Source organism: Notamacropus eugenii, chromosome 6 (genome assembly GCF_028372415.1).
Source record: "Notamacropus eugenii isolate mMacEug1 chromosome 6, mMacEug1.pri_v2, whole genome shotgun sequence".
Lineage (NCBI taxonomy): Eukaryota > Metazoa > Chordata > Mammalia > Diprotodontia > Macropodidae > Notamacropus > Notamacropus eugenii.
Window position 1 is genome coordinate 159224631 of NC_092877.1, and position 18935 is coordinate 159243565.

At 34.2% G+C, this 18935-nt stretch overlaps 1 protein-coding gene across 7 annotated transcripts in view; it reads left to right on the top strand.

The window, feature by feature from the left end:
• RAPGEF2 (Rap guanine nucleotide exchange factor 2) overlaps positions 1 to 18935 on the top strand; it is a 336200-nt gene that overhangs the window by 176162 nt on the left and 141103 nt on the right. For 5 of the 7 annotated variants that reach the window (XM_072621383.1, XM_072621386.1, XM_072621387.1 and 2 more), the window contains 3 exons: positions 8940 to 9015; positions 10876 to 11043; positions 13968 to 13985. In XM_072621383.1, coding sequence (XP_072477484.1) covers positions 8940 to 9015; positions 10876 to 11043; positions 13968 to 13985 — 262 coding nt within the window. The remainder of the gene's footprint in view (positions 1 to 8939; positions 9016 to 10875; positions 11044 to 13967; positions 13986 to 18935) is intronic. The other 2 variants (XM_072621384.1, XM_072621389.1) reach the window with 1 other exon arrangement.

The following is an 18935-nucleotide window of genomic DNA, read 5'->3' on the forward strand; positions in this document are numbered from 1 at the left end:
TGTTGATATTTGGGGGGGGTGGATAGTAGAATGATGTCAATGATACAAGTTGCATTTGAAAGTGAGATTGTCATCACTGGCCCCCAATTAAATGTATGGAAGCTGGGGAGTCACACTGAGATCTGACTGGTAATAGGAAAGAGAAACAAAAAAGAATTTATTACTCACATTCTGTAATGGCAAATTTATGTGAGGCCTCTTTCTGATTGGTAAAATAATCTAGTTTCAGGTCACCATTCAGTGTAGCCATGGGTAATAGATTTCACACATTCAGTAGCTTTCTTAAATACAATGAAGATGTTTAAAAAAAGGTTAGTTCAGAGGAAAGTTAGTGTTAACTCTGTAAGTATATAAACCGCTTTTAAAGGTGCTGCCATAGTTTGTAGTACTTCTTATGGAAAGTGGAACTCTTTCAAGGTGTCAAGGCCTGGGAATGCTAGTGGAGGGGAGAAACTCCCTTATGCAACTGAACCAGATTAAAATGTAATTGGGTAATGTTTAACAGAATAGATAAAAATACAGTGCAGTGTAGATAAATATTAATTTGTGGTTTTTCTGCAGGGATCCATTTCTACCTCTAGAGTACTGGAGAAGAGGTTAAGCAGATAAACCCCATAACTCTTTTGACCCTTCTCCCTAACTAGAATTTCTTACTAGCTTGCTAGTGAATAGTAGCTCTCCTTCTTAGGAGAGCTCCCTATTTCATTTTTACTCCTGCCCTACTGTAAAACATTAACTGTGAAGTCAAAGAGATTAGGACTGAGAAAAGCACTTCAATTCTTGAAGCCGGTTATATTTTAACAGACATTTTTGGGGAACTCCTGGGGCTAAAAGAATGATGACTTCTCAGCCAGACTTCTTGTAATGAACTACTTTGGACTTCAGGAGATCAGTACTTCAAAGAAAAATAATCATTTTTAACTTCATTTAAGTTTTAAAATTTAGAACTATGTATAACTTTTGGTTTTATATCATCTTTGCTTTCAAAGGTATTTCTCACCTCCTCCCTTCCCTTATTTTTAAAACTTTACTTTACCAAAACTAACAAGTATACCAATCAAGTCTTACAATATATGAACTGTTATACACTCTTAGTTCTCTCTACCTCTTCACTGAAGGCAAAGATGTACATCTTTATCTCTTGTTGGGAGTTGAACTTAGTCATTAAAATTATGAACTCTTCAGTTCTTTCCATTTATATTGATTGTCGTTGTATATATTGTTTTACTTTTTTTATACTCCATTCTGCATCAGTTTTTTTAAATTCCTCTTTTGTTTCCCTGAATTCATCATCCCCATTGTTTCTTACGGCACAATAATATCCCATTATTTTCATATGCCACAATTTGATTAGCCATTCCCTCAACTGATTCAACTACTTCGTTTGATAAGTGGGGAATTGGGGCCCAGAAAACTGAAGTAACTTGTCCAAGGTAACATAAGTAGGTGATGAAAGAGCCAAGATTTGCATTCATGATTCTATTTCAACTAAAATCCAAATCTAGCCTTCTTTCCACTATCCTTTGCCTATGCCACATCTTATAGGCAGTGAGTATGATAGACATGATGGTGGGCCTTGGAAAGTGTAACCTGAAGACCAGGCCTCAGTTTCCACATAAGTGATATGAGGGATTTTGATTAGATGACTTGTGTGGTTCCTTCCAGCTATACATCTGTGATCCAGGGAATATTAGAGCAAGAACTGACCTTGAATTGCTGTATGTGACTAATAGATAGCTAAATAGTGTCAATAGTCAGGAAGACTGGAATTCAAATTCTGTCTCAGACACTTAGGAGCTGATCATTTAAACTCTCTTGGCTTAAATTCCTTATCGGCAAAATAGGGATAAGAATAGTATCTACTTCTCAGGGTTGTTTTTGAGGATGAAATTAGTTAATATTTGTAAAGCACAAGGCAAAGCCTTGAAGTGCTATGTAAGTGCTAGCTATTAGTACCATTATTATATATAATATGGGATAATGCCAGGTTTGTTTGTTTTTTTAAGTAGATGTAATGGAACTCTTACTACTGTAATATATTTTTGTTTCATTCTGTGCACTATTTTCTTTCCCTGACTCAAGTTCTGCTTTGATGAGTCATTGGAACAGGAAGGTTCTGTCAAGCATGGTAGATTTAAGTATAGGTCTGATCTTAGATTCAGCTCCACAGAAGCTCATTATAAGTAGCTTGACTAAAGAGTGTTGCATCTTTAGTCCCCAGATATTCAGAAAAACTGTCTATTGAATTAATTCACTTAGTATTTTGAGATATATTTGGAAAAGTCTACATTTTCTAAAATCAATCAGCAAGCACTTTGTAATTGCCACTGTGTGCCAGGTACTGTGTGATGTGATTGATAGACAAAAATAAAACAGTCCTTGCTTTCAAGGAAATTTCATTCTATCAGAGTTCATCTTCCTTTCAGACTGATATTGTCTCTCGCCTTTAAATCCAAAAGGGTTTAGTGAAAAGATACTGGAATTTGGCATCAGAAAAACCTTACTCCTTTACTTAGTAGGCATGTGATTTTGGAAAAGGCAGCTCATTTCTTGGAATCTCAGTTTCTTTATCTGTAAAATGGGGATTGTCATCTTTGCATTGCCAGTTTCATAAAAGGTAGAGAAAAGAAATATGGCACATGGTGGAAAGAGCACTGGAGTCTGAAGAGATCTGGGCTTGACTCTTTGCCTCCAACATTTGCTAGGTATGACCACAAGTAAGTCACTTAGCTTCTCTGAGACTTTGTTTCCTCATCTGTACAATGAAGCTAATAATACCTTTAATAGCCTACCTCACCAAGAAAACCCCAAATGGGGGTTTTTCAGACATGACTGAACATTTAGTTGAGTCGTTTACAGGGATGCTAAAGGCTGTTTATGAGGATCAAGTCATATGGGTGAAGCACTTAAAAAATGCTTAAGTACTGTATGAGGGTTGAAGTTTTTTTTATTGGTTGTTTTTATTCATGTGTTTTGTTTTTACATTAAAAACATTTACAAATTATTCCTTCTTTTGAGAGATCTCTTATAACAAAATAAGTTAATTAAAATAAACTGAAATCTATTTTCTTTCCCTACCATCCAGTACCATCCAAAAAAACATATAATTCCTTGAAATAAATATGTATAGTCAAGCAAAGCAAATTCTCTCTACAAAATATACATGTACATACATACATCTAAAGTAAATCCTAAAACCATCACTTTTCTGTAATTATTAAGATCAAATAAAATAATACCTCTAAACCCACTTTGCAAATTATAAAGCATGGTAGATTAGAAAAGATTTGGCTTGGGGTCAAAATGCTTGGGTTTGATTCTTGGCTCTGGGACAAGTCATCTTTATGTACTTCTGCTTCCTCATCTGTGAAATGAGGGAGCTGGTCTAGATAAACTGAGGTCTCTTCCAGGTCTAAGATCCTAAAAGTATTACTAAACAAATGAGGAAAAGGAGGTTCAGAGAGGTGGAATAAATTGTTTAATCTGACACAGCTTGCCAGCAATGAAGCCAGATTTTAAGGTTAGGTACTGTGCCAGGTTTTTGTACCAAAACGTGGTAGAGTAGAAATATTTGCCGTATAATTTTAGTTCTTCCTTCCTTTATTTTCAGTTTAAAATTTATAATAATCAGCCTCTTTATTTTCTCACCACTCTAGAAAGTTAAAAGCTGGATGGGTAATAATTCTATCTTGTAGGGTTTTTATTGTCTTTGTGTGCATGCATGCACATGCATGAATGCTGTTTTTAATTTTACTGTTTTTTGCTTTTCTTCTTCCAGATTGTTTTTCCACTTACCTGTATTTGCATTTCCAAGCAATCTCTTTTGTTTCTTTGATGAGTGTTAACCACGGTGGATTCCAATTTTCCCTTTCTGCTATGTAGTTCTTAAATTCTGCTTAATAATTCTAATTTTTCAGTTAAACCATTCAGGAAAATCCTTCCATGGTTCTGTGCTTTCCTGGGAGTCCACTGGGTTTTCCTTATCAGGGGTTGAGGCATTTTCCTTTTTCTTGTATTATTTAGCCGATTTGGAGACCACTGAGTTTTCTGTCTCCTGTGATATTTAGTAATTTCATACTTTTTTTCTTGATATTCCCATTACTTTCTGATTTTCTTTTTTTTTAGATTGTGTTTCTCTGGGGTTTGGACCTCAGAGTTGTTGCAGCCTTCTCCTATGCTGGGCAGTTCATGTGTCATTGGCCTCAGTCTCTTCCCCAACTGATTTCTTGGGGAATGCTGGATGTTGGACCTTTTCCTTCAGCTAGGCTTGATGTATCCACACACAGTCCAGCATCCTGCTCTAGTTTCTGTTCTTTATTTATCTGTGAGTACTGTTGTATCTCAGATCACAGCTGCCCCAGCCATAGTAAGAGGCTGCATTTTGGTTTTCTGAGGCACTGGGAAGAGGCTGGGGTGGAATTGAACTCTGCTGTGAATCAGTTACAGATGTACCAAAGTGTAGTGGTGGTGATGGTGCTGCTGACTAGGCACTTTAGGATTTAGGTTATGTTTTATCTCATTATGGCATCTTGTTATTCTGGACCAGTGGTATTCAAATAGAAATTCAGGGACTTAGAAAACTGCAAATTAACATTATCTTTGTTTTATCATATTTTTACTTATTTAGTTAAATATTTCCCAATTACATTTTAATGTGATTGGACCCTACACTCAGTAGTTTTAAAAACTTACAGTGAGATTGATACTTCTGTCCTAGAGAGTGGAGATAGTTAAATTTCCTCTATCTGTGTTGTTATACCATCGTTACTAGGGATTTAGTCTTCAGTCAAGAGCTGATATTTATTAATTTACTTGCTTTGCTCTGTTGGCTGTTGATCTGAAGGATGGGGAGGCAGCATGATACAGTGAAAAAGGCAATAAACGAGTCAAGGGAAATTAATTCAGATTCCTGTCCCTTACTATCTGTGTGACCTTACAAGTTACTTAAGTTTTCTGACCCCCAGTTTCTTTATCTATAAAATTACAAAGTTGAAATAGATGAATTCCAAAATTACTTCTAGGTCTAGACTCTAGAACTATGAATCTAGAACTATGGTCTTACAATAGAAATGGGTTAATCTAGCAAATGTGAAACATTGAAATTACTTCCTAGTATATGTAGTAGACTTCATAAAAAGAAAAAAAGGTTGCAAATGTCATCTTTTTATGTCAGAGGTTCTTAGTTGGTGTCCCACAAACTTTCTTTTAAAAAAATATTTTTATAACATTACTTTAGTATAATTAGTTTTCTTTTTAATCCTTTGTATTTCATTTTATGCCTGTAGAAGCATTATTTTGGGATGGGATTTATAGTTTAGATTGCCAAAATGATCCCTGACATAAAAATTGTTTTAGGAACTCTTGGTTTTTTAAAAATTTTCTTTTGCATTGTATACCTTGACTTTAAATACAAGTTGTATATAAGAGCACTTTCAACCTTGAAGATTTTTTATTTCATCCCATGAATACTGCTCATAATTTGTTATAGACTACAGATGGAGAAAACAAGCTTATTAGAATTCCTTCCTTCCGTCCCTCCTTCCCTCCTTCCCTCCTTCCCTCCTTCCTTCCTTCCTTCCTTCCTTCCTTCCTTCCTTCCTTCCTTCCTTCCTTCCTTCCTTCCTTCCTTCCTTCCTTCCTTCCCTTGCTTTCCTTCCCTTGCTTTCCTTCCCCCTTTCTTTTTTCTGTCTCCCTCTATTCTATCTCCCTTTCCATCTCCATGCAAGAAGTGCAGTGGCCACTCATTTGTCCAGTTCCACTATTAATAGACATGAAGCTTAGATGAGCTTCATTTTGAACCTGGACCAGAGTCTTTTTGGGTGGGTGGCTGGGATTATTATTTTCTCACTAATAGAATTTTAAAAGTATTCAAAATGGTTGTGGAAGAACCATCAGTATTTTTTCCTCCTAGATTATACTATTAGCTAGTTGGAAATTTTGGGGAAGAGGTAAAAATTATTCTTATTTATCCTGATATTTATGACTGATCATTTAGCTTTATTATTGTTATAATTATATTGTTATAAATATTGTAAAACAATATTGTAAATAGTATGTACTACAAAGAATACCCTTGAAGTATGTTGAGGAGAATGAAAGCATTAATACATGTGTCAGGCTATTATTAATGAGAGCAAGTAATGTTTGTAAAACATTTATCAAGTGATTGGCTTCATTCTCTACCTATCGACTTTTGCTTTTAAACAACTGCGAGTAGATGTTCAATCCCCTTCGTCATTCAAGGTTGTAGATGGAAGCAAGTGGAGAAGATGTACAGCATCTCTCTCCCTCTCTCCCTCTGCCTTTCTCTCTCCCTCTCTCCTTCTCTCCTTCCCCTTCTCTCACCTCACTGTAACAATTATGTTACAAAGTTTTTCCTGCAGAGCAGACTATTCTTATCCTCATTCTGGTAATACAGGGTAAAACATAACCAACTTCATTAAAACAAAACTTATTCAAGTTATTGAGTAATATAACCCCCTACAGTAACATCTAGTTGTATTCTATTGTTTATAAGGGAGAATTTAGGGGAAATGCAACCAGTTTTTAGAGTTTCATTTCTTGGAAATATTTAGAAGTATCATTCAGATTCAAAATAAACATTTTAGCTGATGTAAGCATTAATCTTTTGAAAGTTATTTCATTTCTAGGTCTTTTGTTGTTGTTATTATTAGATTGCTCATCTTTGTGTAATGAAATATTTTAAAGAAGGAAATGATTTTATTTTTCAAATAAAAAAATGAGTATAGCTTTAGTGTGTAATACATAAATGTTATGTGTTTACCACTAGTATTAGAACAAAGAAGTTGTCATGGAGTAGTAGATAGAGATCTAACCTTGAAGCCAGAAAATCTGGGTCCAAATCCTTCCTCTGAAATATACGCACTCCATGATCCAGGGTTTAGGGTAAAGTTACAGAAAAATAGTGCTGACTTACACTGGTAGAGAGAATTTTCTTCTCTAGGAGTTCCCTTATTCCATTGAAATCATAGGTCCAGTCTTTATCCCTATGGTGACAAAGTTAGCGTTTTTCAGTGTTACAAAAGTTTTATGATTATTAGCACTCACTTGTGGGAAGATATTGAAAAAAAAAGTTGAACAGAATAAGTTGGGTTGGTGACCTGCTTCCAAAGAAGAATGTACACATTGGCGAGATAGCATCCATCAAAGTATATTGTAGTGACAAACTGAAACATATCATGAACCTCATTTTTCCTATAACAACTTACCTCTATTTTCATTTTAACTTTATATTTGCTTTTGTTTTGCTTTAAAAAAAATGTTATTGGTGTCTTTTATACTTATATTTCTACATTTCTTATATATATTTCTACATTTCTTTCTTTCCTCACCTTCCTGGAGTGTTTCCATCCTTTATAACTAATAACAAGTTTAAAAAAGAGGGTGGAAAAGTATTCAGCAAAACTAGCATATTAAAGAATTGTCCTTATATTTCCTATCCACAGTCTCCTGTATCTGCACCGAAGGTGGAGCGAGGCCTTCTCATTTCCCTTCTCTGAGCACAAGTTTGATCATTATAGGTTTACAGCTTTCAGTTTCAATTGTTCTTTCTGTTTACATTGTTGCAGTCATTGTGCATATTTCTTTGTGTATTGTGGTCCCTTTGCATCAGCTTACTCATTTATTTTCCCCTCATGCTTCTCTGTATTTACCGTATTTATTGTTTTCTTATAACACAGTAATATTTCATTATATCTATATACCATAGTTTTAACCATCTATAATCATTGGGCTTCTACTTTGTTACCATTTTCTTGCTGCTACAAAAATTGGTGCCATAAACATTTTGATCTTTGGAGTCTTCCATTTTCACTTAGGATACAGGTGGAGTAGAGAGGTCTCTGGGTCAATGGTTACGGATAATTTTATCACTTTTTTTACGCACTTCCAAAGTGCTTGCCAGAATGGTCAAACCAGTTCATGGCTGACCAGCAGTGCATTACTATGCCCGTTTTTCCACAGTCCATCCATCATTGATTATTCCCATCTTTTGCCATTTCATTGGGAATAGATGGAAAGCATTTTTTTTTTTAACTGCACACTCAACTTCAAATGATACTCATTTGCCACTGAATGATTTTTTCTTTAAACATCTTGAGGGCAGTGTCTCATCTGGCATAGGATCCTGCGCACTGTGATCATTAATAAAGGATTATTGAATTTAACAGGATACTTAGACTTTGTCTCATATGGTTTGTCTGATATTTTGTGGTTTGCTATTTTGGAGGGGCTTAGCTATTTTAAAATACCACTTAGATGAGTGGTAGTAAATCTACGTTGTTTCTTGTTCAATTGTTTCAGTTGTGTCTGACGCTTCATAACCCCATTTGAAGTTTTCTTGGCAAAGATACTTGAACAGTTTGCCATTTCCTTTAGCTCATTTTACAAATGAAGAAATGGAGGCAAACAGGTTTAAGTGACTTTCAGAGCTAGGATCATACAACTAATAAGGGCCTGAGACCAGATTGAAACTCATGAAGGTCAGCCTTTCTGACTCCAGGCCTTGAGCTCTGTTTACTGTGCCACCTAGCTGCTTTTATTAAATCTGTAGTTTACCTCAAAAACATAATACTTAATGCACATTACAATTGTTTGTTAGCTGTGTGTGGTGTTCAAGCTAGTTAAAGATTAGATGAAGCACCTAAATATGTTACAGTCACTATGCTGAATTCATATTTCTTAATCTGAAAGCATTTTATGTTAGCAAGCATCCTTGGGAAAGTTGGGCTTAGTCTAGAATATTAAACTTCAACTTTTCATGTCAAGTCTCCATGTACTGATAAAAAAATCAGTCTTGTCAGGAACAGGCATTTATTTTTTTTCCTATTCCTTTTATTTATCCAGGGGAGTCTTTAGATATGTGTTGGAAATGCCTTGAAGCTCTGGATTTGTTTTGATTGTATATTTTTCTTCCATAGTTTTGGCAAGCGTTCTGCAGGAAGCTTTAGGCGTGGCTGTGAGTGCATTGTTTTAGAACCATCTGAAATGATTGTGGTAAGTATATTCCTCTGTGGTTTCTTTCCCAAAACACTAAATTCCTCTAATAAGTTGTAGATTTTTTTTTTTTAAAGTTTGTGTCAATTCCAAGTAGGATTTTTAAAGATGATTTAATATAGTTCTTTATATTATGTAAAATTGAATGTAATTGTGAATGGTTATTTCCTTTTAAGATTGTGAAGAACTGGATAGTTATGTTTATTTGGGGTCTTCAGTTAAAGAGCCAAGAAGGCAAGTTGCTAAGTGTGCTGTTTGTTAAGCCTTGTGTATCAAACCTTGTGCCTTTTAACTGAAATTTGGCAAGAATCTTTGAATTGCAGTATTTAGCTCTCTAAATGCTGATTGAGATGAGAGATGAAAATTGTAAATGAGTAACATAATAGAGCTCTTGAGAGCAAATATTAGATGTAAGTAACTTTGACTTTTTCTTTTCCATTTTTAATTTAAAGATCAAGGGACTTTTAAAATAATTGCTAGATTAAAAGAAAAATGACACAACAGAAAACAATTAATTGGGAATATGAATAGAAATGACTTTCTATTTATTTTTTTCTTTGTAGAACTTCAGTATGCTTTAAATATTTGGTTTATTTTCTCTATAAAAGTGGTTAATAATGTAATATTGCTTTGATTTTTCAGTCAGGATCAAAGTGTACAGGTGGGCAATAGACACCTGAGGCACAGGCAAATTCGTAATAATATTTCCTCATATTGCTACTTTAAAAACTAAGTGATGATCTTTTAAAATTGATGGTTGTCCAGAGTTCTCATTGCACACTGTATTTTGTTGGCTAGCTCCGAGCAAGTTTCTTCAGGGGGATTTTGGGTTCCATCCCTTGGTATTGGAGAGGAATTTCTGTAGTAATAAGATCTTATTCATCACAGGGTTTGAGTAAAGTTGAAGAAAACTCCCTGCTTGTAAAATTTCTTATGATTTCCTGGTCAACAAGAAAATGTTGCTAGGGGGTTAAGAGAGAGGTTGTTGGTACTGCCACAGTAGTTTCCAGTGGTGGGACTTTAAAAGCAGTCTCACCTCTTAGTGTGGATTTTGGGAACAAACAGCATCAGTTTTGGAACTCCCCAAAGGATTTTTAAAAAATTCTCTGTAGCATTCCATAACTGTCTCCCTTGACTTAGAAAATTTGCAGGTATAAGACAAAAGTCTTGGGATGTAAACTTGTATTACTAAATCTCTTTGGGTATCCAAAGAGGCCAATTTGTCTGTTTTCATATTTACTGTAGAAGCAGAGAGAGTTGCAAGCCATTTTGCTTTTTAAAATTATCTCTTTTGTCTAGTAGTCTTTCTGAATGAAGAGTAACTTTGAAAAAATAAATAGCAGCAATTACAGAAAAAAAAATTGTGTATTAGATTTATAAAGGAAATTTTAAATAATTTACCAAATTCCATTTGTTTAAATCTGTCATTTTGGGATTTAGGGGATTTTACAATTGACTCATGGTAGATCAACTTCCTGTGCTTTGGTGAAGAGAAAGTAACAGTTCCCTTAGTCAATAAGCTGCTATATGTCCTCTGATCTCTTTCTCATGTAATGTCAGTACAAAGACAACTTAAACTATTCTTGGCCTTGGAATTGCAGGAAACTCATAGCTAACCACATTTTCCAAAGTGGAACTGAAAATGCCCCTTCATAAATTAAATATCAGGAAGAAGCACTTAGTTTCAGAGGAGTCCCAGTACACTGAAGGTTTGTCTAGAAAACATGTCTACACATGGTTAAAAGCAAAGGAATGTGGGTCATCTATTGAAATTGAATGTGATCCATAGGTTTTATCACTGGGAAGAAGGCCGTAGATGTGTCCTTAGGGAAATATGTAAGTCTTAAATTTGTTTTGTAGGTGGACTATATGGATGAAAATGAAGAATATTTTCAGCGCCAAGCTTCTCATCGACAGTCTAGAAGGAGATTTAGAAAAATTAATCAGAAAGGTGAAAGACAAACAATCATTGACACTGTGGATCCTTATCCTGTTGGAAAGCCACCTTTACCTCGAGGCTATCATACGGTAAGCTACTAAAACCTCTTTTTATTTTTTTAAAGAAATAATTTTGGTTTTCGGATGGTTGGGGAAATTCATGTTTGAGAGATACATTTAAAATGTGATAGTGTTGGTAATGCTGTATGAATCTGTGAGATTGATTATTTTTTTTTTTTTTTTGCTTTGGGGAAGGAAAAAAAAATCTATGAATCTATGACTTGAAATCAGGATATTGGTTTGCCCTAATTTTAGTAAAAGGCTTTCGTATTGACAAGAACTTTTTTTTAAAAAAATGAACCTTCTAAAAAAAATGAAAATTAAAAAAAATGCTTTCCCAAATGCCTTGATACCACATTTATGGGAGTGATTCAATGAGATTATATATATCTTTTCATTGAGAAACTGCCAGATTTGAAGCCAGTGGATCAGGGTTCAAGTCCTGGCTCTCCTACTTACTACCTTTTTGTCCTTGGGCAAGTCAGGTAACCTTAGGGCTTCAATGTCCACATTTTGCTGCTCACTGGACATAGATTGCAATGGATTTTTTTTTTTTTTTGCTAGTTATTACTACCATTGAATGCTTTAATAAAATGAGTATCATACATACTTTTTGCTTATAAAATATGTTATGAAGTTGATTCATCACTGTGTGATATCTTTGCCCCCAATTTTGTTTGAAAAGAATGTTTGGCTCTTGGTAAAATGAAAATAAAAGTTTAAGATAATATAGAAACTATCCCTTTCTTAAATCAGTGGGGACATGTCCTGATAGACCAATCCCCAAGATGAAATAAAATAATTTCTGAATTTACTAATGAAGAAACTGAGCCACAAAGAGATTTAGTGGTTTGCCCAAGAACATAATTTAGTCAGTAGCAGAACCTGAATTAGAATCTGGGTCTCTTGGTATCCTCTTTTTTCATTGTTTTATTACTCCTTCATTCACTGTTCTGTGAGTCTCTTATTAACTAAAATGGCATATAAAATACCATTAACTGAAAAATCTTTTTTTCTCAAACACAGTTGCCTTTTAGTCCTTTAAAAATACATATATACATATTTATATAAAAAGTCACGCTTAACTTACTTTTTATCATTCCCCAATTTATCTCATTCATAACCTTTTCCCTATTCCTGTGAATGAGTGTGACTATAAAATGGATGTGTTGTTTACCTAAAGTCTTGACATTGATTTGTCACATTCTTGGAGTTTTTGTTATGAGGTGTAGATATTTTATACCAACATTTCATGTATTTTGTTTATCAAATAGAAATCTCATTCAAATTGTCATCCCTAGTACAGTCTTGACCGTCAACTCTCCCTCCACCTCCTCTTAATTTAGCATGAATTTCATAGTTGAGTCATTTTATTTTGCTCTTTTGGATAGAGTTTCTTTTTTATTCACTACAAAGTCAGCTTTGTTTGGGTGGGAGGGTTGGTATTAGAAATCTATGAAAGGTTTTTTGTTGTCAATTCTCTGGCAAAGAGAAAATGATGTATTTACTGCCAATCTAGCATAAAAACCATAGGAAGTCTGTGCACCATGATCATGTTCTGTAACTTGTGTAAAATGTCATTATCATAAAAAAATTTCCTATTACTGAAAGTCCAGCATGTGTCATTTAATCAATCAAGCTGTTATTAAGTGCTTACTTGATGCCAGGCCCTCAGCTAAGTGATGGCAGGGGGAACCCACAAATAGTTCTTACCCTCAAGGAACTTGCATTTTGATGGGATAGACAGCATAACTATAAATAGATGCATATAGAGTGAATAATTTTGAATTGCTTTTCCAAATATGCCTTGATGTCACATTTGTGGGAGTGATTCAATGAGATTGTATATATCTTCAATGAGAAACTGCCACATTTGAAGCCAGAAGATCAGGGTTCAAGTCCTGACTCTCCTACTTACTACCTTTTTGTCTTTGGGCAAGTCAGGTAACCTTGAGGCTTCAATGTCCGCAACTGTAGAATGAAGGAATTGAAATAATCTCAAAGAATTTTTCTATTTCTAAACTTCAAACTTTATGATTCTGCTTTCAAAAATGGAATTTTATTTCCTTTTTTTTTTTTTGGAAAAAGATATTTCTCTTAATTTGGTTTGCTTAATTATTACAAGGCCAATATTTTGCCCTCCTTCCCACACCACTTTTTCTTGTTAGAAATAGTGTCTTTTTAGGAGTGATCTTCACTCCTTTTTCCTAAGCTGATAAATAATAGTTCACATTTTTTATTGTGCTTCCCAAAACGCACTTCTTTGAAAACTGTTTTAAAGACAAATTCAGCTAATAGGTATGTTTGTTTACAGGGGAAATAAAAATATAAAATGATTACAAATGTGTTGTGTTGGTTTTTATTTTTGTTTGAATTATGAAATGAGCTATTGGTGGAAACAATTACAAACACGTTCATGTTAAAACAGTGGATTGAAACTTGCTGTCACATTGTATTTACACTGTCAGTCTGTGTAAATGCGTTGCTAACTAAACATCATTTGGCTCTTATTTCACCCAGATAAAGCACATCTCAGCATTAAGAAGAACCAAAATACTTTATTTGTAGAGTGCTACCATAAAGTGTAAATAAGTAGCATGTTCAGTGTTTCTTAGAAATGGGCCAATATATGTTAAATTTAACAGACACACTGTACCTTTAAGAAAGTTGACTAGCAGTGAGAAAAGAAGAGAGAAGTTTGTCAAAATGAATTGCATGATCATGTTCCACAAATACTTTAATTCTGAGTTCATTGCTATTGCATGGCATATATGGCACATTACGCATAGAACGTGTATACATGCAGTCAGATTGATGGGGAGGCGGTGACCTAGGGCCATTCTTAACCTAGTTTTAACATTATCTTCATTTTCGGCAAATGTACTATAGCATGTCTGATAATATTCATCTTTTCCTTTCCTCCTTTATGGCACTCATTTCATTTTGGCTCAAAGGAATGCACTAAATCTCAGGTATCGTAATTTGTGTGTGGTCCCCTAACACTAACCATTGACTTGTAAGTTTGCAGTGTAACTAATAAATTCATAATGCTGATGTGTCTACGTGGATTATGCTTGTTCCTTTGTAGTTGTAGAGGTATTTGCCTGTCTTAGAGGAAATGCTTAAGACTTTCTAAGTATTAATGTTAAGACTTGGTGAAAGCATGGGCTTTTTGCTCTATCTCTTTCATACTAGCATAGGGCTGACCAGAAACACAGTAAGTGCTCATGTAACATTATGGTAGATTCCCTTACATAGAATTGTAGATTTCCTTTATTGAGGGTTTGTCAGTGTTTTTAATGTTTACTTCAATTATTGTAGCTAAGAAAAGGCACTGTTCAGGAGGGAGACACAATTCCCATCACCCTCTTCAGAATGGGTATCATTAAACCTCATCTGAGTGTTGAATCCATTCATGTATACAGCAGTTCAGCTCAATAGTCTTATTCAGGAAAAAGCATATTACTCATTGAAAATAAAAGAAAGTTTTCAAATCATTAAAAATATTTGCATGTGTTTCTTTAAGGAATCTTCTGTTATGCCTCCAATTCGGACATAGGTTTAGGGATTGTTACAGATGTGTCTAATTTAATTGAGGGAAAGCTTAAAAGATTACATAAACATTCAGTTTGCTTTAATCAGTATGTTTAGAAATATCAGGAAGTGAAAACCCTGTATGGTCACATCTTCCTTGAAAAATTTGTGGACAAATAGGATTTGATTATAATTTGTGGTAATGATTTAGGACCTATCTTTTCATCTTCCAAGTGTCAGCCACCATAGTGTGTATCTTTGAGGTGTATGTGAACCCAAATGACAATGTATTGGTAGACTACATATAGAACTTGTTGGGTGAAAAAAGTGAAATAAATGTTCAATAGAAATCCATTATAATATTTCATTTTAACTAGACTTGCTTGTTTCCTTCTTATTAGCTGGCAAATTTATGGAATCAGGTTGTTTTTTTTTTTTACCACTTGGGTCCTTATATATGACTACGATGGTTAATAATTTTGTCATTTTGGCATTATTGTTCAAATGTGGAGTTATCTTAGAAAGTTCTCAGCATGTTTGGAGTAATGGGAGAAAGAGGTCTTTTTCATGGTGTCCTAAATTGATATAATTAATAAAATAATTTGGTTTTATATATTTTTAAATTGTCAGATGGAAAAAGTAATATTATTAACTTAATTCTTAGTATGTTAAGGGTCCATCACACATAAAATACACCCAGTTTAATAACTTTGCCTCCTCATCTAAAGCAGTTGTTGGGTTTTGTAAATTATAATGCAGTGGTTGTATGGTTTAGCCTTAGTAGTGAAGAAGGTGGATTTATGTTCTGTCAGCATTATTTCTTAATTTTTAAGACATAACATTTGAAGTATTGCTCACTTTGTATGGAATTAGTGAGTTTTGAAGTGAATATGTAAGAAATTTGATGTAACAAGAGAACTTTTTAAAATTAGTTTTTAGAAGAGATATGTTCTTTTTAAGAAAACTATTTGTATGTAGGGGAAAAGTAGCAAACAATAAAAATTATAAACTTATAAAAACTTTTTTATAAATTGAAAGAACTCTGATTTAATGCAATTTCTATTCTATTTTGTGGTTCAATTTAAAATAGAGATCTGATTCCCTGTGCCATGCTAGTTTAAACGTCTTAAAATTAGGGATTTTGTTATCCTTGAAAAATGTAAATATTTTTCTTACTAATATTGGAGTCTTAATATCATTCATTAAAAACATTTTTATTCTGAGTAGGCATTTCCAAAGAGAAGGAAGTAATGCTGGTCTTTGCCAGTGGTTCTCAAAATTTGGTCAGGGGATCCCCAAGAAATCCTCAAGACTCTTTGGGGGTTCCATGAGATCAAGACTTGTTATAAGATATTAAAATTTCTAATGCAAGAAATATTGATAAATATGGCCTCCTTAAAAAAGAAACTGTTTTGCATATGGTCCTCAGTAATTTTAAAGAGAATGAAAGGGTCCTGAGTCCAAAAAGTTTGTTCTGTACCATGCTGAGGCATCTTTAAAATGCATTGGAAACAGTGGAAGATTACTTTCATCATGATTCTCTTGATGTGAGTAAGAGATTCTACTGATACAGTGGAATTTAAATAAGATGGGTGAAAACTTTTTTGTTCTAGGTTTTTAATCTGTGTCATTATAAATTTAGTTTGGTTAAGTGAAGCAAATGCTGCAGTGATTCCCTGCATTTTTTCCCCTTAACCCCCTTTAAACTAGAACAAAATGAAATATATTGTGAAACCACTGGTGGCTTGGGGATTGTGCATATGTTTGTGTGTGTAATATAATTAGGCCATTATTTATTCAGGTTTAAGAATTTTTAGCATGATTGAGACATAAAAGGTGATCATAAACAATCAAGAGAGCAAGAAAAAATTTACCTGTCAGATATATGGATAAGAGAAGACTTTATGACCAAGCAAGACATAGAGAAGTCATGGGGATTAAAATAACTAGTTTTGATTCCATTAAATTATTTTTCTCTTACACAAACAAAAACTATGCAGATAAGGTTAGAGAAAAGCAGGAAACTGGGGAAAATTTTTTAGAGCAACTTTCTCTGATTTAAGGCCCTTTTTCTCACATATAGAGGGAACTGAGTCAAATTTATAAAAATAGAAGTCTTTCTCTAATTGATAAATGGTCAAAGGATATAAACAGTTTTTAGATGATAAAATCAAAGCTATCTATAGTTATATGAAAAATGCTCTAAGTCAGTATTGATTAGAGAAGGGCAAATTAAAATTTCATACCTGTCAGATTGGCTTACATGACAAAGAAGGAAAATGGCAAATGCTGGAGGGGATTGTGGGAAAATAGGGACACTAATGCACTGTTGGTGAAGTTGTGAACTGCTCCAACCATCTAGAGAACAATTTGGAACTATGACTAAAGGGCTATAAAACTATACTTACCCTTTGACCCAATAATACCACTACTAAGTCTTTACCTCAAATAGATTTAAAAAAAAAAAAAAGGTCGAAGACCTATATGTACAAAAATGTTTGTAGCAACTCTTTTTGTGGTGGCAAAGAATTGGAAAGTGAGGAGATGACCATCTGTTGGAAATGGCTAAACAAGTGATAGTATATGATTATGATAGAATCCTCCTGTGTTGTAAAAAAATGATGAGCAGTATGGTTATAGAAAAACCTGAGAAGACTTAATGAACTGATGCAAAATGAAGTAGACAGAACCAGCAGAGCATCTTCTAGAGTAACAGCAGTATTATAACTGATCAACTATGAATGACTTAGCTATTTTGATCAGTACAGTGATCCAAGGTAATTCCAAAGGACTTATGATGAAAACTGCTACCTACCTCCTTGAGTACAGATTGAAACATCAGTTTTTAAACTTTCTTTTTCTTTTTCTCCCCCCTTTGGCAAGATGGCTTATATGGAAATCTGTTTTGCATGATTTCCCATTTCTTGTCTTTTCATTGGGTTGGAGGAGTGTGAGGAGGGAAAGAATTTGGAGCTTAAAAATTTTAACAAACTCTTAAATAATAAATTTGCTTTTTTTGAAAATCAATTCTGAGCATGAAATTCTTGAAGTCAGAAGGGTTTGAATCCAACCTCTGACACTTAAGTAAGAGAGGCAAGACAAGATAATCCTCAAGGAGCAATTTAGCCTGTTTAGTCATGAGCGTTCTCATTTTTAAAATGGGGCTAATAATACTTAGAGTTCTTAGCTCATAATGTTTCTGAGAAAATCAAATGACATGTCAATGACTTATAAACCTTAAAGCCACATATGTTAGTTGCTCTTCAGTTGTATCTCACCCTGCTAAGAGTCCATTACTCTTCTGATAAACTCAGTTTGCTCTTAGTTGGAAGTATAGAGTAAGGGACAAGTAAAAGTTTGGATTAGTTAGATTTTGATAAATGATGTTGGGCTTAAGCTTGCTAAGAAGGATAGAAGTTAGCAAATCCAGTTCCCAGATTGAAGTATTCCTGTTGAGGTAAGGGGAAGGAAAAAAGATGATGGCATGGCACTTTGTAAGCAGAAAAGTTGTTTTTCTCTAAGACTTCAGTTTCTTCAACTGTGACTTTAGAGATTGAAATAGAAAGACATAACATCTAAAGTCTCTTCCAGCTCTAAATCTGTGGTCCTGTGAAAATGAGATGATTAGTAGGGGTTGGAGGTCTGTTGGTTAACTAGGCAGTCAAAAAAGCAGGAAAATGGCAAGTATGATAAATGCAGTGAAGTAACTCAAACTGAAGTTTTAATACTACCCAGTTAGTTGAAGCTGATCCCCTGGCTGGTGTCTAGCTAGCTACTTATAGTCTACCTTGATTGGAGTCAACTACTTAGCAGAACCTTAAGGTCAGAAAATGGTAACTGAAAATAGATAGCCTCAGGTCACAAAGACAGAGCTTCAGAATAGATCATTCCTTCTATGGACAATTTCAAGATAGAGACAATTTCAGAATTTGAATAGATTAGACTAGGTGATGTCTCCCCACTCCCTACCCCCATTTTTGCTTATTATTTTTCTGCATAGCTCCAAAAACAAATGGGAAAAAAGATACTACTCATGATCCTTCCTGTAGTATGTATTAAACATTTAATTATATATGTCTTGCTATACAGAAGTCTTTGACATTCATTGATAATACTTCACAGAGATCCCCAAAAGTAGAAAAGTCTTAGAGATGCTGAGGGTGAAGTAAAAGCTTAAAGGGGAGGAAGGTCACATGACAGGACTACTCTGATCTACTTTTTACCTCAATAGAAGGCCACTTATAATTTGCCTTTGTTTCCTGCTCTGTGTCCTCCATTTTCCTTTCTTCCTCACTTAAATTCAGTTTAGTTGAAATCAACAAGTACTTTCTGAATAAGAAGTTAGATCGATGGAGTCTAGTTTAGACCATAGTGATTGGAATTAGAGT